This window comes from Pseudophryne corroboree, chromosome 7, assembly GCF_028390025.1.
Source record: "Pseudophryne corroboree isolate aPseCor3 chromosome 7, aPseCor3.hap2, whole genome shotgun sequence".
NCBI lineage: Eukaryota > Metazoa > Chordata > Amphibia > Anura > Myobatrachidae > Pseudophryne > Pseudophryne corroboree.
In genome coordinates this window covers 490060806-490081004 of record NC_086450.1, presented here as the reverse complement: position 1 = coordinate 490081004, position 20199 = coordinate 490060806, and the positions used below count along the sequence as shown (strand labels likewise).

Genomic DNA, 20199 nt, shown 5'->3' with positions numbered 1-20199 from the left:
AGTTACGTGATGTCACATGCAGCCGCTGCAAAACAATAGATGGCGCCAGACCGCCTGCCTACGCAGCCAGGCTGAGCAGGCAGGGGTGGTCTTCTATTTGATGCGATTGCAATTAAATTGCAATTGCATCGCGGGGCAGCACCACAAAAGCTGGGCGGCATCGCCCTGTGCCGGGTGTCCCCAGCATGTGAGTAGTAGATCGCAGTATTTGCTAGCCCCCATTATAGCTAGTGGTGTTGGCCCAGCCCTAGTAAGTTTCAATTACCTGTAGAGGTTGCAGGGAAAAGGACTTTCCCGTCAGCTCAGCGACATAGAGATACGTCTGGTATGACAGTAACAAAAAATAGGTAATGTAATAAAGGACACAGTATAATTTATACAGTAATATGCTATAAAATTATAACAATTCATGTGTACAATTGACCTCAACTTCCTAGTCACAGTTCATGTTATGAAAGCTGCATTAAGGTATAAAAGTTGCTTATTGTATAGTATGACCCCTGCACATGTGTGGTAATTACTGGAGGGTGTATGTAAATACTGCCTGTTTCATCTCTTATCAAACCCCTCCCCCCGCGTCATCCCTCACAGTCTACTTATCACCTACACGCCCCAGAGTAACGAGGAGGCAGCAGCTTCTTTCTAGGGGGTAAATTTACTAAGATGGGAGATCTATTTAAGATGGGATGTTGCCCATAGCAACCAATCAGATTCTATTTCTCATTTATCTAGCACATTCTAGAAGATAATACCTGGAATCTGATTGGTTGCTATGGGCAAAATCCCATCTTAAATAGAACTCCCATCTTAGTAAATTTACCACTAGGTCTCTGGGGCGTCTCTATTTGACCATTTCAGAACTACAAAACGTTCAGAATAGCGCAGATCGTTCAGAGTCTGTGAACGAATACCATCATGATGCGCTGTCCCGCTGGTCGTTGGTCGGAGCTTCTGATCTTCCATGCTGCAGAGAAGATCTGAAGCTATCATCAACGACAGCATGCTCCTGGATGTAGCCCAGAGCTATTTCTTGCGACGGGCGAGTCGTGCATTCGCATGGGACGCCCCCCGCAGCTCTAGGTGGCTCAGTTTGTGTGCGCCTCCTCCTCCTGTCATTACTACTCCGATTAGGAACAGAGTTTCATGCAATGACGCGTTTGCGGAGTACTGATATCGGGGAGGAGGAGGAGCTGCCTGGAAAGCCAGCAAGGGAGGAGTAGAGAGAGGTGGGCCGGCACGGGCAAAAGAGTGGGAAGGGATAGAAGAGGACCGCTGCAAATGTAAGTATATCTTTCTCTCTCTCTCTCTCTCTCTCTCTTTCTTTGTAGAAGGGGACACTTGCCTGCGTAATGTGTAAAATGGGTACACTTGCCTGCAGTAATGTTTAAAATGGGGACTCTCGCCTGCCATAATGTGTAAAATGGGTACACTTGCCTGTAGTAATGTTTAAAATGGGGACTCTCGCCTGCCGTAATGTGTAAAATGGAGACTCTTGCCTGCCGTAATGTGTAAAATGGGGACTCTTGCCTGCCGTAATGTGTAAAGTGGAGACTCTTGCCTGCCGTAATGTGTAAAATGGGGACTCTTGCCTGCCGTAATGTGTAAACTGGGGACACTTGCCTGCCGTAATGTGTAAAATGGGGACACTTGCCTGCCGTAATGTGTAAAATGGGGAGTCATGCCTGCAGTAATGTTTAAAATGGGGACTCTCGCCTGCGCAATGTGTAAAATGGGGACTCTTGCCTGCCGTAATGTGTAAAGTGGGGACTCTTGCCTGCCGTAATGTGTAAAATGGGGACTCTTGCCTGCCGTAATGTGTAAAATGGGGACTCTTGCCTGCCGTAATGTGTAAAATGGGGACTCTTGCCTGCCGTAATGTGTAAAATGGGGACTCTTGCCTGCCGTAATGTGTAAAATGGGGACTCTTGCCTGCCGTAATGTGTAAAATGGGGAGTCATGCCTGCAGTAATGTTTAAAATGGGGACTCTCGCCTGCGCAATGTGTAAAATGGGGACTCTTGCCTGCCGTAATGTGTAAAGTGGGGACTCTTGCCTGCCGTAATGTGTAAAATGGGGACTCTTGCCTGCCGTAATGTGTAAAATGGGGACTCTTGCCTGCCGTAATGTGTAAAATGGGGACTCTTGCCTGCCGTAATGTGTAAAATGGGGACTCTTGCCTGCCGTAATGTGTAAAATGGGGACTCTTGCCTGCCGTAATGTGTGGGGCTTAATATGGTAGAATTTATTTTTTCCTGTAGTGGCCATGATCTGTTGGTGCAGGGTCAAAAACCGGGGTGTAAAGTAGTCTTTTCAGATGAAGCCACGCCCATTTTACGAAGCCCTTGCCCGGAGCATGCGTGCAAATTTTTCATCTTTATATCTGGGGGGGGGGGGGGGTTTATGTCAATGGGGCGGGGGTCGCATTTTTAAATCTTGCACTGGGAGCCAGATTGGCTAGAAACAGCGCTGATGTAGACCTGATCGCTGCGAACAACTGCAGCTAGCGATCAACTTGGAATGACCACCTTAGTGCAGCCGAATCTCATCAGCTTCCCAGCCTGTGGACGCACGGCTGGATAGAGATTTCCTGACCAGGAGCGACTTTTCCTCTACAAACAACCATTTCTAGTCAATTCACAGAGTGTCCGCTATTCAGCGGGAGGATCCATAACCTCTGTGATATTTACGAGACTAAACACCCAAGTGGTATTATTCACGGATGCCTATAACATGCGATCTTAAACTTGCATAAACATTATAAGGCTTTGCACTACTTTGTCCACGTATTAGCCTATTGACTGTTTTAAACAATAAAGTATTATACTTTTTTGTCCTAGCTCAAGATAAACATTTATCATTTGTTCATTTTATTAATACCATTTTTATTTGTGTTATGCTATTTTATGCTACATTGCTTTATAAATACAATTCATATGACATCCTCTCTCAGCAATCCCACCTCTCTCTTTTTTATCTTTAAATTGTTTGCAGGGTATAGCCTGCCCCATTATGGTGAGTAGCTTTTAGAGTATATTTGGTTGATTGATTTTTTTTGAAGCGCCAGTTTCCATGCATTTCCTTTTGCAGAAGCAGCTGGAGAAAATGAAGGAGTAGCTAAGACGGAGCTATTCCGCTAAGTATGTGGGACTTGTGGATGTAGCCCTTCATTTGCTTTGCCAGGATTCAAGGGTGGTCAGTCTGTTGAAATCAGAGTACTACATTTTGGCCACCGTGCTCGATCCAAGGTTTAAAGCCTACGTGGTATCTCTCTTTCCAGTGAAATCTGCAGAGGTTCAAAGAACTGCTGATAAGAAAATTGTTAGCTCAAGGGGAACGTGACCCATCAACAGCTCCTCCTTCAAGTTCTTCCGCAACTGCAAGGAAAAAAATAAAATTTCCTAGCCGACCTGCTGGCGGTGATGCAGTGCAGTCAGGAGCAAGTGCAGACATCTGGTCCAGACTGAAGGAGCTGCCAACAATTTCTGACATGTCTACTGTGGGCAGTACGGATGGTGTAATGGTTAGCATTACTGCCTCACAGCACTGAGGTCATGGGTTCGATTCCCAGCATGGCCCTAACTGTGTGGAGATTGTATATTCTCCCGGTACTTGCGTGGGTTTCCTCTGGGTACTCCAGTTTCCTCCCACACTCCAAAAATATACTGGTAGGTTAATTGTCTCCCAACAAAAAAATAACCCTAATGTGTGTGTAGGGAACATAGATTGTAAGCTCCACTGGGGCAGGGACTGATGTGAATGCCCAAATATTCTCTGTAAAGCGCTGCGGAATATGTGTGTGCTATATCTATATAACTGGTAACCGTTGAAAGAATGGTGGAGGATTATATGAGTGACAGCATCCAAGTAGGCATGTCAGACAGTCCGTATGTATACTGGCAGGAAAAAGAGGCAATTTGGAGGCCCTTGCACAAACTGGCTTTATTTTACCTAAGTTGCCCCCCCCCCCCCCCCCGCCAGTGTGTACTCCGAAAGAGTGTTTAGTGCAGCCGGTAACCTTGTCAGCGATCGGCGTAGGAGGTTACTTCCAGAAAATAAGAATTTACTTACCGATAATTCTATTTCTCGGAGTCCGTAGTGGATGCTGGGGTTCCTGAAAGGACCATGGGGAATAGCGGCTCCGCAGGAGACAGGGCACAAAAAAGTAAAGCTTTACTAGGTCAGGTGGTGTGCACTGGCTCCTCCCCCTATGACCCTCCTCCAGACTCCAGTTAGGTACTGTGCCCGGACGAGCATACACAATAAGGGAGGCATTTTGAATCCCGGGTAAGACTCATACCAGCCACACCAATCACACCGTACAACTTGTGATCTAAACCCAGTTAACAGTATGACAACAGAAAGGGCCTCTTAAAGATGGCTCCTTAACAATAACCCGAATTAGTTAACAATAACTATGTACAAGTATTGCAGATAATCCGCACTTGGGATGGGCGCCCAGCATCCACTACGGACTCCGAGAAATAGAATTATCGGTAAGTAAATTCTTATTTTCTCTATCGTCCTAAGTGGATGCTGGGGTTCCTGAAAGGACCATGGGGATTATACCAAAGCTCCCAAACGGGCGGGAGAGTGCGGATGACTCTGCAGCACCGAATGAGAGAACTCCAGGTCCTCCTTTGCCAGGGTATCAAATTTGTAAAATTTTACAAACGTGTTCTCCCCCGACCACGTAGCTGCTCGGCAGAGTTGTAATGCCGAGACCCCTCGGGCAGCCGCCCAAGATGAGCCCACCTTCCTTGTGGAGTGGGCTTTTACAGTTTTAGGCTGTGGCAGGCCTGCCACAGAATGTGCAAGTTGAATTGTGTTACAAATCCAACGAGCAATCGACTGCTTAGAAGCAGGTGCGCCCAACTTGTTGGGTGCATACAATATAAACAGCGAGTCAGATTTTCTGACTCCAGCCGTCCTTGCAATGTATATTTTTAAGGCTCTGACAACGTCCAACAACTTGGAGTCCTCCAAGTCGCTAGTGGCCGCAGGCACCACAATAGGTTGGTTCAGATGAAATGCTGATACCACTTTAGGGAGAAAATGCGGACGAGTCCGCAGTTCTGCCCTATCCGAATGGAAGATTAGATAAGGACTTTTATAAGATAAAGCCGCCAATTCAGATACTCTCCTGGCAGAGGCCAGGGCTTCCGATCCTCGCACCACGCTACATATTTTCGCCAAATGCGGTGATAATGTTTCACGGTGACTTCCTTCCGTGCCTTAATCAAGGTAGGAATGACTTCTTCTGGAATGCCTTTCCCTTTTAGGATCTGGCGTTCAACCGCCATGCCGTCAAACGCAGCCGCGGTAAGTCTTGAAAAAGACAGGGACCCTGCTGTAGCAGGTCCCTTCTCAGAGGTAGAGGCCACGGTTCGTCCGTGAGCATCTCTTGAAGTTCCGGATACCAAGTCCTTCTCGGCCAATCCGGAACCACTAGTATTGTTCTTACTCTTCTTTGCCGTATGATCTTCAATACCTTTGGTATGAGCGGCAGAGGAGGAAACACATACACTGACTGGTACACCCAAGGAGTTACCAGTGCGTCCACAGCTATTGCCTGTGGATCTCTTGACCTGGCGCAATATTTGTCCAGTTTCTTGTTGAGGCGAGACGCCATCATGTCTACAATTGGTCTTTCCCAACGGTCTATTAACATGTTGAAGACTTCTGGATGTAGACCCCACTCTCCCGGATGAAGATCGTGTCTGCTGAGGAAGTCTGCTTCCCAGTTGTCCACGCCCGGGATGAACACTGCTGACAGTGCTATCACGTGATTCTCCGCCCAGCGAAGAATCTTGGCAGCTTCTGCCATTGCACTCCTGCTTCTTGTGCCGCCCTGCCTGTTTACATGGGCGACCGCCGTGATGTTGTCCGACTGAATCAACACCGGCTTTCCTTGCAGGAGAAGTTCCGCCTGGCTTAGAGCATTGTAGATTGCTCTTAGTTCCAGAATGTTTATGTGAAGAGACTTTTCCAGACTCGTCCATACTCCCTGGAAGTTTCTTCCTTGTGTGACTGCTCCCCAGCCTCTCAGGCTGGCGTCCGTGGTCACCAGGATCCAATCCTGAATGCCGAATCTGCGGCCTTCTAATAGGTGAGCCTTCTGCAACCACCACAGAAGTGACACCCTTGTCTTTGGTGACAGGGTTATTCGCAGGTGCATCTGCAGATGCGACCCTGACCATTTGTCCAACAGATCCCTTTGGAATATTCTTGCATGGAATCTGCCGAATGGAATTGCTTCGTAAGAAGCCACCATTTTTCCCAGGACTCTTGTGCATTGATGTACTGACACTTTTCCTGGTTTTAGGAGGTTCCTGACCAGATCGGATAACTCCTTGGCTTTTTCCTCTGGAAGGAAAACCTTTTTCTGAACCGTGTCCAGAATCATTCCTAGGAACAGCAGACGAGTTGTCGGGATTAAATGGGATTTTGGAATATTCAGAATCCACCCGTGTTGTCTTAGCACCTCTTGAGATAGTGCTAAAGCTGTCTCCAGCTGTTCTCTGGACCTTGCCCTTATTAGGAGATCGTCCAAGTATGGGATAACTAATACGCCTTTTCTTCGAAGAAGAATCATCATCTCGGCCATTACCTTGGTAAAGACCCGAGGCGCCGTGGACAATCCGAACGGCAGCGTCTGAAACTGATAGTGACAGTTTTGAACAATGAACCTGAGGTACCCCTGGTGTGCGGGGTAAATCGGAACGTGTAGATACGCATCCTTGATGTCCAAGGATACCATAAAGTCCCCTTCTTCCAGGTTCGCTATCACTGCTCTGAGTGACTCCATCTTGAACTTGAACTTTTTTATGTAGAGGTTCAAGGACTTCAGATTTAGAATAGGCCTTACCGAGCCATCCGGCTTCGGTACCACAAACAGAGTGGAATAATACCCCTTTCCTTGTTGTAATAGGGGTACTTTGACTATCACCTGCTGAGCGTACAGCTTGTGAATGGCTTCCAACACCCTCTCCCTTTCGGAAGAGACGGTTGGTAAGGCAGACTTCAGGAAACGATGAGGAGGATCCGTCTCTAATTCCAACCTGTACCCCTGAGATATTATCTGCAGGATCCAGGGGTCTACCTGCGAGTGAGCCCACTGCGCGCTGTAATTTTTGAGACGGCCCCCCACTGTCCCCGAGTCCGCTTGAGAGGCCCCAGCGTCATGCTGAGGTTTTTGCAGGAGCCGGGGAGGGCTTCTGTTCCTGGGAAGGAGCTGCCTGTTGGTGTCTCTTCCCTCTTCCTCTGCCACGTGGCAGGTACGACAAGCCCTTTGCTCTCTTATTTTTGTAGGAGCGAAAAGGCTGCGGTTGAAAGGTCGGTGCCTTTCTCTGTTGGGGAGTGACTTGAGGTAAAAAAGTGGATTTCCCGGCAGTAGCCGTGGCCACCAAGTCTGATAGACCAACTCCAAATAACTCATCCCCTTTATACGGCAAAACCTCCATGTGACGTTTTGAATCCGCATCGCCTGTCCACTGTCGTGTCCATAAGGCTCTTCTGGCTGAAATGGACATAGCACTCACCCGAGATGCCAGTGTGCAAATATCCCTCTGTGCATCACGCATATAGATAAATGCATCCTTTATTTGTTCTAACGACAGTAAAACATTGTCCCTATCTAGGGTATCAATATTTTCAATCAGGGATTCTGACCAAACTACTCCAGCACTGCACATCCAGGCAGTTGCTATAGCTGGTCGTAGTATAACACCTGCATGTGTGTATATATTCTTTTGAATAACTTCCATCTTTCTATCTGATGGATCCTTAAGTGCGGCCGTCTCAGGAGAGGGTAACGCCACTTGTTTGGATAAGCGTGTGAGCGCCTTGTCCACCTTAGGGGGTGTTTCCCAGCGCGCCCTAACCTCTGGCGGGAAAGGGTATAATGCCAATAACTTTTTTGAAATTATCAACTTTTTATCAGGAGCAACCCACGCTTCATCACACACGTCATTTAATTCTTCTGATTCAGGAAAAACTGTTTGTAGTTTTTTCACACCATACATAATACCCTGTTTTACGGTATCTGTAGTATCAGCTAAATGTAACGTCTCCTTCATTGCCAAAATCATATAACGTGTGGCCCTACTGGAAAATACGTTTGAATTTCTACCGTCGTCACTGGAATCAGTGCCCGTGTCTGGGTCTGTGTCGACCGACTGAGGCAAAGGGCGTTTTACAGCCCCTGACGGTGTTTGAGGCGCCTGGACAGGCATTAATTGATTGTCCGGCCGCCTCATGTCCTCAACTGACTGTTTAAGGGAAGATAAACCATCACGTAATTCCACAAATAAAGGCATCCATTCTGGTGTCGACCCCCTGGGGGGTGACATCTGCATATTTGGCAATTGCTCCGCCTCCACACCAATATCGTCCTCATACATGTCGACACCACGTACCGACACACACCGCAAACTCACAGGGAATGCTCTAATGAAGACAGGACCCACTAGCCCTTTTGGGGAGACAGAGGGAGAGTCTGCCAGCACACACCACAAAGCGCTATATATACAAGGGATATCCTTATATTAAGTGCTCCCTTATAGCTGCTTTAATATATATATATATAGCCATTAATGTGCCCCCCCTCTCTGTTTTACCCTGTTTCTGTAGTGCAGTGCAGGGGAGAGACCTGGGAGCCGTTCTGACCAGCGGAGCTGTGACAGAAAATGGCGCCGTGTGCTGAGGAGATAGGCCCCGCCCCTTTTTCGGCGGGTTCTTCTCCCGCTATTTTTCCAGTCAGGCAGGGGTTAAATATCTCCATATAGCCCCTATGGGCTATATGTGAGGTATTTTTAGCCTTGTATAAGGTTTATATTTGCCTCTCAGAGCGCCCCCCCCCAGCGCTCTGCACCCTCAGTGACTGCCCAGTGAAGTGTGCTGAGAGGAAAATGGCGCACAGCTGCAGTGCTGTGCGCTACCTTATGAAGACTGAGGAGTCTTCAGCCGCCGGTTTCCGGACCTCTTCACGCTTCAGCATCTGCAAGGGGGTCGGCGGCGCGGCTCCGGGACCGGACTCCACGGCTGGGCCTGTGTTCGATCCCTCTGGAGCTAATGGTGTCCAGTAGCCAAGCAGCAAATCCACTCTGCATGCAGGTGAGTTTACTACTTTCCCCCTAAGTCCCACGTTGCAGTGATCCTGTTGCCAGCAGGACTCACTGTAAAGAAAAAAACCTAAACTAAACTTTCTCTAAGCAGCTCTTTAGGAGAGCCACCTAGATTGCACCCTTCTCGTTCGGGCACAAAATCTAACTGGAGTCTGGAGGAGGGTCATAGGGGGAGGAGCCAGTGCACACCACCTGACCTAGTAAAGCTTTACTTTTTTGTGCCCTGTCTCCTGCGGAGCCGCTATTCCCCATGGTCCTTTCAGGAACCCCAGCATCCACTTAGGACGATAGAGAAAATGTGGAGAAGATGATGTTCATTAAAATGAATTATAATCAATTCCTCCGGGAAGACCTTGACCAGCAATTACCTCCAGAAAGTACACAGGGACCTGAGATGGTGGATTCCAGTGGGGACGAATAAATACTCTGTGAGGAGGAGGATGTACACAGTGAAAGGGGTGAGGAATCGAAGGATAAGGACGACATCTTGCCTCTGAAGAGCCAGTTTGTGCAAGGAGAGATTAATTGCAATTTTTTTTTTGTGGGGGGCCAAACAAACCAATCATTTCAGTCACAGTCATGTGGCAGACCCTGTCACTGAAATAATTGGTTTGTTAAAGTGTGCATGTCCTGTTTATACAACATAAGGACAATTCCATCTTGCACCTCTTATTTTTTTTCTTTGCATTATGTGCTCTTTGGGGACTAGTTTTTAAAACTACCATCCTGTCTGCCACTGCAGTGCCACTCCTAGATGGGCCAGGTGTGTCGCTTAGCAAAGTCATCCAGCGACCTCGGTGCAACATTTTGGCCTAAAAACAATATTGTGAGGTGTGAGGTGTTCAGAATAGACTGGAAATGAGTGGAAATGAATGTTACTGAAGTTAATAATACTGTAGGAACAAAAAAAACAAATTCTGTTATTTTAGGTGGTTTTATGTTTTTTTTTTTTTTTTAAAAGATCCAAAACTTATACCTGAAAGGGTGGTTTTGGTAAAACCAATCCAGATCCAAAACACGAAAAGAGATCCAGACCAAAACCAAAACACGTAACCCGAAAAGTGTCAGGTGCACATCTCTATCCAAGATATGTTCCAGGCAGTGGGGAAACATCCAGAACATCTTACCTCTAGGTAGTCCAGCTCTGTAGTTTTCAGCATGGCACTAATATTGAATATCTGGGAATTAGAGATTGTAGACATTGTGGTTAATCATATAAAGACGCCTCATAGAGACCACTGAGCGTGTCCTATAAGTGACAGAGAATGCTGAGCTAGTACCAGGTATGAGCTGAGGAGCATGGAGAGCGCGGACAGCTTGATGCAGGTTTCTCGGTCACTCTCTATGTCCAGCGATCCCTCTGTGTCCAGGACAAACACGGCCATCTGCGGAGAGAGGACACGGACTGAGTCATATAAAAGGGACATGGTCACCAATACTGAGTCGATGTTCTATTTAAACAGTATCAAGGACTATATCACACGAGGTCTGGCCTCTGTCTTCTGTTCTTTTTATTTAGTACATCAGAGAACATCATCCAGAGGATACTCAGAGCCTGACCTGATTGCGAAGTAAAGCAAAAAACAGAAGCTAATGGTGCACCTGGACCAAACCATGCAGCACTGCAGGAGGGGGGGTGGGCAGATGTAACATGTGCAGAGCTCCTCTGAGAATTTCCAGAGGTCTGCGATCGCATAGCCGCCATCCAGACAGAGGGAAAACTCGCCCCATGTAAGTCTGCATACATTGTGCAAAAATCTTGGCGTTCGCCAGTCAGCTGCAAATCCGTTCTCAACTCACCGTCGAATGATTTTTTCCAGTCTGTGCGCAGCCCAGGACTTACTCCTACAGTGCGATACAAACAGGCTGATCAGGGCCGGAGCTGACATCACACACCCGCCCTGAAAACGCTTGGCCACTCCAGCGTTTTTCCTGACACATGGGCAGTTACCACCCCCAAGTGCCCGCTTCCTGTCAATCACCTTGCATACGGCTAGTGATCAAAAAAGACTCCGAATTTTTTCAGTTAGGCCCCGCGCATGCGTACTACGATCCGTACGCATGCGCAGTTGATCGATAATTGCCCTCCCCCCCAGCAAATTTGCATAACAGCGGTCAGGACTGAATAGGGCCCCTTTACTTTAGCAGTTGATTAAGACTGAACATTACATGTTTTTTCTGTGTCAGCCTGCAGAGCCGGCCCTAGGCATAGGCAATTTCCTAGGGCATATGGAATGCCTACTCCAAGCCTAGGGCTGGCTCAGTTTGGCAGCTAGCAGCAGAGGTTTGCAGGCCACCTAACAGGCAGAAGGCGCTGGCGGCTCTGCTCTGGCTGCCTACCGCGTTTAGAGCCGTCATCTCTGATCAGGTGGCGGCTCATAAAGCTGAGCCGGCGGCAGTGGGAGTGCCAGAGCAGTCAGTGAGGGGAGGGGTCAGTAACACAAATGGCCGCGGGCCGGAAGGAGGGCTGTTGTTGTGCATGCCCAGCTGCAGCGCTCTTCTTCCCATGGGGCTTGGAGGAGTCCAGCAGGTTGAGCCTGCATTGATTCCCTACAGCCTGCCAGCCAGAAAGCAGCAAGTCAGGATTCAGCCACAGCTGCAGGGGCGGACCGACGCACAGTGCCACAGGCAGCCTTTAAAAAGTAACTGAAATAAGGAGATTTATGGTAGACTTACCATGGTTAAATCTCTTTCTGCGAGGTACACTGGATTCCACAGGGAATACATCGGGGTGTAGGGCTGGATCTTGATCCGAGGCACCAACAGGCTAAAGCTTTGACTGTTCCCAGGATGCACTGCACCGCCTCCTCTATATCCCCGCCTCCAGGCACTGGCGCTCAGTATTGTTAACCAGTCCAATGCAGTAACAGGTAAGAGAGAAGGTAGATGTAAGTCACATAGAACCACGTTCTCACGACAGGAGAAGGGACCAGCGGCTAAAGCCATACAAAGAAGCTAAGTGCGTCAGGGTGGGCGCCCTGTGGAATCCAGTGTACCTCGCAGAAAGAGATTTAACTATGGTAAATCTACCATAAATCTCCTTTTCTGCAGCGGGGTACACTGGCATTCCACAGTGAATACATTGGGGATGTCCTAAAGCAGTTCCTCATGGGAGGGGACGCACTGTAGCGGGTACAAGAACCTGGCGTCCAAAGGAAGCATCCTGGGAGTCGGAAGTATCAAAGGCATAGAACCTAATGAACGTGTTCACTGAGGACCACGTTGTCACATTGCACAATTGTTCTGTGGACACGCCACGGCGGGCCGCCCAAGAAGGTCCAAGAGACCGAGTAGAATGGGCTGTAATAGCAGCCTGTGCATATGCTTGTGCATTCACCATTCTAATCCATCTGGCCAAGGTCTGCTTATTCGCCTGCCAGCCACGTTTGGGAAAACCAAAAAGTACAAATAACGAATCTGACCTCCTAAGAGAGGCTGTCCTCCCTACGTAGATACGGAGAGGCCGTACCACATCCAAATACCGCTCTTTGGAGGACAATTCAGAAGAGTTGAAGACCGGAACCACAATCTCTTGGTTAAGGTGAAAAGATTACACCACCTTAGGCAAATAACCTGGGCGAGTTCTAAGAACTACCCGGTCATGATGAAATATCAGAAAGGGGGGACGACAGGAAAAAGCTCCTAAGACCGATACCCTTCTAGCTGAAGCAATAGCCAGTAAAAACAGGACCTTGGCCATGAGCCAGTTAAGGTCCACTGTTTCAAGAGGTTCAAATGGAGACTCTTGCAGGGCATTCAGAACAACAGACAGATCCCATGGAGCCACAGGAGGGACATAGGGAGGCTGAATCCTTAACAGGTATGAACGTCAGGTAAAGATGTAATTTTCCTCTGAAACCACACTGACAAGTCAGAAATGTAAACCTTGAGGGAGGCCAGACAAAGTCCTAAATCCAGGCCTTGTTGCAAAAACGCAAGAAGTCTGGAAGTACTAAACTTGTAAGCATCATAATTCTTATCCGCACACCATGTGAAGTAAGAATTCCAGACCCTATAATAAATCCGTGCAGAAGCCGGCTTGTGGGCCTGAAGCATAGTTTGAATAACCTCCTCAGAGAATCCTTTGGCCCTCAGGAGTGAAGCTTCAAGAGCCATGCTGTCAAAGCCAATCTGGCCAGGTCCGGGTAGACACAAGGGCCCTGAACGAGGAAGTCTGGTCATTGAGTAAGTAGAAGAGGACGCTTTATCGAAAGACCCTGCAGGTCTGAGAACCAGTGCCGTCTGGGCCATGCTGGAGCCACTAGAAGTAGTGTTCCTCTTTCTTGCTTGAACTTCCGTAGTACCCTGGGCAGGATTGACACTGGAGGGAACACGTAGGGCAGCCGAAAGTTCCATGGAATTGCCAGTGCGTCCACGAACGCTGCTTGAGAAACCCTTGTCCTTGATCCGAAGACGGGAACCTTGTGATTGTGTCAAGACGCCATCAGGTCCACATCTGGTAGGCCCCACTTGTCCACAAGGAGTTGAAAGACTTCCGGATGAAGACTCCACTCTCCGGTGTGAACGTCCTGACGACTGAGGAAATCCGCTTCACAGTTGAGGACTCTGGGAATGAACACTGCCGATATTGCTGGCAGATGGCGTTCCGCCCATTGGAGGATTTTGACACTTCCAACATTGCCATGCAGCTTTGGGTGCCGCCTTGATGATTTATGTACGCCACCGTGGGGGCATTGCCTGATTGTACTTGAACAGACCTGTTCTGTACCAGAGGTAAGGCAAGTCGCAATGCATTGAGCACTGCCCTCAATTCCAGAATGTTTATCGGGAGGAGAGATTCCTCCCTGGTCCACCGACCTTGGAGAGAGTGTTGCTCCAACACCACGCCCCAACCTCTCAGACTGGGGTCCATTGTCAGAAGGACCCAGTTGGAGATCCAGAAGGGACGGCCGCTGCTCCAGCTCAGTGACAGACGGACCTCCGGAGTCAAGGAGATCATTTGAGACCTGATCCGCTAAGCAACCGTCCCACTTGGAGAGGATTAATCTCTGCAGAGGGCGAGAATGAAATTGAGCGTACTCCACCATGTTGAAAGTCGACACCATGAGACCTAGTACTTGCATCGCCGAGTGTGTCAACACTCCTATGCGCGATAGGAAGTATCTGATCCTGTCCTGAAGTTTCTGGACTTTCTCTGGAGACAGAAACAATCACTGGCTGCGTGTGCCCAGCAGTGCTCCCAGGTGCACCGTGCTCTGAGCAGGAACCAGTGAGGATTTTTTCCAGTTGATAAGCCACCCATGGGCCTGCAGGAATTGTACCGCCATTTCCAGATGACTGAAGAGAACATCTTGGGAGTTCGCCAGGATCAGCAAGTCGTCCAGATACTGCAGGATCCTGACACCCTTGATTTGAGGTTGAGTATAGGCTGGAAGGACCCATTTGGTTTTGGAACTAGAAACAGGGTCGAATAGTATTCCCTGCCTCTCTGGGACAGAGGTACCGGCACCACCACTCCTGTGTCCAGGAGGGATTGCACAACTAAGTGTAGAGCCTGTGCTTTCAACGTGTCCGACGGGATCACCGCCGTGCAGAACTGGCGAGGGGGACATCTCTCTAAAGAGACTGCATACCCGTGAGACAACTTCCCGCACCCAGGCGTCCAAAGTGGTCTTTAACCAGATTTGGGTGAAGCGCAGAAGTATGCCTCCTGCCCTGGGGTCCCCCAGGGGGAGGCCCGCCCCATCATGCAGCAGGCTTGTCCTGTTTGGAAGCAGGCTAACGGGTGGCCCAGGATTGTTTAGGTTTAGGCTTAGTGGTTTTAGAAGCACAAGCCTGTCTCGGGTATGCATGACCTTTTGCTTTCCCTGTAAGCTGAATGGAACGAAAAGTGGTACTCTTAGCCTTTCAGAGCAGAAGGATTAGTACTTGGGAACCACGCAGTCTTGGCAGACACCAAGTCAGTGACAATCTTGTTCAGATCCTCCCCAAAAAGGATGTCTCCCTTAAAAGGGAGTACCACCAAGGTCTTTTTGGAATCCAGGTCCACCTTCCAGGACCTTAGCCACAAAATTCGGTGAGCAAGAATAGACGTAGTAGACGCTTTTGCGGCCATTACACCTGCCTCAGAGGCCGCCTCCAGAATATAGTGGGAGGCTGTGGTGATATAAGACAGGTATTGTCTGGCAGTGTCAGGAAAATCCTGAGGTAGCTCGTCCTCAATTGCCTGAACCCAGGCTTCAATTCCTTTAGCGGCCCACGAGGCTGCCATATTGGGTCTATGTACAGAACCTGCAAGAGTGTAAATAGACTTCAGGCATCCCTCGACACGCTTATCCGTCGGTTCTTTCAATGAGGTGACGGTAGTGACAGAGTAGATGACACCACAAGACGGGCAACATGGGAGTCCACCGGCGGTGGAGATTCCCACTTGGTACTCAACTCCGCAGGGATAGGACAGCGAGCTAGCATCTTCTTAGACAGGGAGAATTTCTTACCTGGAAACGACCAGGATTCCTGACGTATGTCAATTAAATAGTCAGAATGTGGTAAAACTACTTTAGCAACCTTCTGATGTTTGAACTTGATAGGTTTCTTAGACGCAGTAGTGGCTCGATCTCATCATCAATTTGGAGAATCAGCTTAATGGCTTCCACTAGGTCAGAGACATCAACCTGGGTTGTAGCATCCTCGTCAGAAGTGACTGTATCAGTGTCTGACGGATCAGTATATTCCCCATCCTCATCAGAAGAATTATCCGAAATATTTGTGGATTGTGAGGAGGAAATGGCCCGCTTAGATGACCCCTTGACCCCTAGCTGGGCCCCTCGCCCAGACTTCTGTCTAACCAACCAAAGATTGATTTAATTGCTGTAACTGGGTAGACAGGTTGTCCGCCCAAGGCGGATGAACTACAGGGATAATATGTGGCTGCAATGACACATCAGGTCCCACAGGGGGCGTAAAACGGTTCACAATTGTATTCAGCATACTTGAGATTGCTACCCAAGGTGGTTCCTGATTGGCCACAGGTGCTGCAGGTTGACTGTAAGGTGGTTGGCACCCAGTGCCTGAACCATCAGCTAAATCTTCCCCCTCAGGTAAATCCATGGCACTAGCACTGCATGATGCAGGAGTGTCCGCGGATTTCCCGCCCTGTGTGGCAGACATTATAGTGAATGTAGCTGTAGAGCGTAACAGTACAATATAGCCAGACAAATAAAATACCTGCCAATAATCCCCATAGTTATGTGTCAGCCAATACAGTGCACCAACAGGATTTAGGGGGTCATTCCGAGTTGATCGCACACTGCGGATTTTAGCAGTGCAGCGAATGGGTCCGAAGAGGCCTGAACTATGCATGCGTATGCACTGCAATGCGCAGGCGCGTTGTACCAGTGCAAAGCGGATCGGCGCCTAGCGATGGATTTAACGGAGATTTCCTTTGCATGGGCAATCACAAGGTGATTGACAGAAAGAGGGCGTGTGTGGGTGGCAACTGACCGTTTTCCGGGAGTGGTTGGGGAAATGCAGGCGTGTCTGGGCGTATGCAGGGTGGGTGTCTGACGTCAAACCCGTCACCAGACAGGAAGAAGTGATCGCAGTGACTGAGTAAGTTCTGAGCTACTCAGAACCTGCAAAAAACTTTTTTGTACCGCTCGGCTGCATAGGCGTCTGCACACTTGCAAAGCTAAAATACATTCCCCCATAGGAGGCGACTATCTGATTGCAGTGCTGCAAAAAATAGCTAGCAAGCGATCAACACGGAATGACCCCTTTAAGCGGTATGAGGTGACTGAAATACACAGAAAAAAAATACTGAAATCATATATACTGTGTAGTACTATATAACTATTGGACCCTGACGCACCTAGCCCCCCAGGGTACAGAATATAGTGATAGCAGGCAGTGGGATACACAAAAATGTAGCCCTTGTCAAAGAGGCACAACTATGAGGAAACACCTAAATCAATGGCACAATCTCACCTTGTCTCCATTCCGCTTCAAGATAAAAGGCTTGTTCCACATCCATATGCCCTTGGTAATTGTGTCTGTCCCAGGTAACCATGCAAACCCTGTGAGGGGGTCATTAAGTTCCCCCAGGCTGATCCGCTGCTGTGTCTCCTACAGGGGACAATAAAAAAAATAATGTATTTCCTAGACTTGCCATTATTAAAAATACTGTGCCGAGATGACTATGTATATAGGCAATGGGACACAGCAGTTGGCAGATATACACTATACAGGAACATGTATGACTCCAACTTCCTGTCAAAACTGAAACAGGAAGTTCCCGGACAGCCATCTTTATTATGGTTTCACACTGTCACATAGCACGCTGTTTAAGGTATTCCCATAGTTTTAGGGGATATTAACTAGACGTACACCTGACTTCCTGAAAGGCAAACAGGAAGTGATGCTAATGATAAGAAATACGGCGGTAGACACACCCCCCTTATTAATTAATTATATAGGTTATAAATAGAGCACAAGGGACAGTATGTCTTATACACTCCTGAGGAAGTCCAGCCAGAGGGCACAAGAGACGAAACGCGTTGAGGGTATCCAGCAAACTTCCTTTCACCAGATAAGCTTTTTTTGTTATGTCTTGATGTACGGGCCTTTTATATTGTTTATGTTGAATAAATATTGTTAAAATTGTATCACACTATTGGGTGCTCCCTTTCTTCCTTATATGTATCTCACCATAAGGATGTCTAAGAGCGACTGCTAGCTAAGAAATGTGTGATGCGGCCTGATCCAGGGGACCGCTAGAGTGTTTAAGCAGTGGATGTGATCTAACAAGTGGGTTTGAAGCACTGAAGACGATACACGTTCATTGTTTGGGGTGTGAATTCAAGGTGGAGGACACCATTTATATATATATATATATATATATATATTTATTTATATATTTATTTATATATTACAAGGGAAATATGGGAAATCTATCTATATTGTACAAGCTGATTTAAAGTGTTTTCTGACAGAACTCAAGAATGGACAATGGCCATTGTCTGATGATATGAGACCAATCAAGAGAAGTGTTTGTAATTGGACATATGTCAACCTTAGAATCCTTGCTTCTTAATTCTGGGACAATGGTGTTCACCATGTGTCTTAAATCCATATAATCCATATTATACATTGTATTTTATGTGATTTCTAACACTCAAAATTTAGGCAACAGTGCCACCAACAGTTTTTTAGCATGTATGAATATTTCCTTATTTGACCTTTGGATCTATGGGGGTTGTTCGCTCGGTATTTTTTCCCCGCAACGGAGCGATTAGTCGCTAATGCGCATGCGCAATGTGCACAGTGCGACTGCGCCAAGTAAATTTGCTATGCAGTTAGGTATTTTACTCACGGCATTACGAGGTTTTTTCTTCGTTCTGGTGATCGTAATGTGATTGACAGGAAGTGGGTGTTTCTGGGCGGAAACTGGCCGTTTTATGGGTGTGTGTGAAAAACCGCTACCGTTTCTGGGAAAAACGCGGGAGTGGCTGGAGAAACGGAGGAGTGTCTGGGCGAACGCTGGGTGTGTTTGTGACGTCAAACCAGGAACGACAAGCACTGAACTGATCGCAGATGCCGAGTAAGTCTGGAGCTACTCAGAAACTGCTAAGAAGTGTCCATTCGCAATATTGCAAATCTTTCGTTCGCAATTTTGATAAGCTAAGATTCACTCCCAGTAGGCGGCGGCTTAGCATGTGCAAAGCTGCTAAATGCAGCTTGCGAGCGAACAACTCGGAATGAGGGCTTATGAAATTGCTTATTCAGGAGTTTTGCAGCCTATTTAAACTGGAATCTGTCAGTGTTAAAATTAACCTTAACAGCCTGGATGGAAACACTGACTGCAGAAAGTGCCAGGATAATCTGAATATAACTCAGCCTCTAGACGCAGAGGGCGGGGCTCCTGAGTTTGCTGATGTGATTGCTATATTGAACATCTGCTGAATTGATCAATAACCTCAGCGAAGTATACAATAAATTGATATTTATATACTGAAGATTTTTGTTGAAGTACTTTTCTGGGAATTCACCCATATGTGTCTCCTCAAACTTAACCCACCTGGGACACCACAGTAAACAGTATTGCTGATGTCCTGACCACGGACCCAGCTACAAGGAAAGAGGAATTCTGGTGCTGGGATAGCCAGAAAATCAGTTGTGGCAGCAGTTGTATGCATATGACCCTGATGAAGTTGGGAGTACCAATGAAACACGTAAGGCCTTGAGTTACCCACTTAAACCTGTTTGGATCTGGTATTGCTGATTGCCAATACCTGGTTCCACCATTGAACTTTCTCCACAATTGATTCTCTGGCTAACCCAGCACCAAGTCCAGATTTATACCTGCAGCATCCACAACTCAGGTGGACTCCACATATGACAAGCTGGTAATAATTCTAATGTAATATTATATGCGACCATGGGTTCTTCATCTACTGTTGAAAATTACCAGCAACTGGATTTATAAGAGGATACCTTGGTAAGTATTTATCATGGCAGACAACAGAATTCCTTGTTGTCAATAAATAAATACATGTTATTCATTTACACCCAGTATTGGTAGCAAGTTTCTATATGCACTAATCTGCACACTTTCCGATGCGCTTTAATTCACGTTTCTCCTATACAGGGGACTGTCCTGCCAATGACAACTGCTGTCTGTACAAGTGACTGTAACTCCTCACATTAATTCTTATTGGAACGTTTTTTTTATATACAATTTGTGTCTGTTTCTCACCAGGCTGTGAAGGGCTCTCAGGATATAATTCATCAGAGTGGATTTCCCCCAGCGCTTCTCCCCGATCACACAGATGAGGCACAGGGGGTAACCCGCAATCTTTCCGTCCAGGAAGCAGCTCTGTATGACAGATTCATCTAGCTGCAGCTGGCCGTGCGGATCAGTGTAAACCAGCGGAACAGCGGACGCAGGAGCCTGGTAACAAAGGAACAATGAGAACATTTCCTCGGTTTATTATTTTCAGTTTATGGAGTTTCCTACTGTGCAGTAATCTGTTCTTTACCTAAAACTTTCTCTGTCCCATCTCTATCAGCAAACCATCAAAGAACCCTTATTTCTAATAAGTTATTCAGCTTAATCCATC

General features: G+C 47.5%; 1 protein-coding gene across 2 annotated transcripts in view; it reads right to left on the bottom strand.

The window, feature by feature from the left end:
• The window catches only part of LOC134945701 (RING finger protein 112-like), a 68195-nt gene that overhangs the window by 25070 nt on the left and 22926 nt on the right, over positions 1-20199 (bottom strand). For both annotated transcript variants that reach the window (XM_063935147.1, XM_063935146.1), the window contains exons 3-7: positions 19836-20030; positions 17069-17206; positions 10402-10506; positions 10249-10299; positions 266-322 (exon numbers count right to left, since the gene is read on the bottom strand). In XM_063935147.1, coding sequence (XP_063791217.1) covers positions 266-322; positions 10249-10299; positions 10402-10506; positions 17069-17206; positions 19836-20030 — 546 coding nt within the window. The remainder of the gene's footprint in view (positions 1-265; positions 323-10248; positions 10300-10401; positions 10507-17068; positions 17207-19835; positions 20031-20199) is intronic.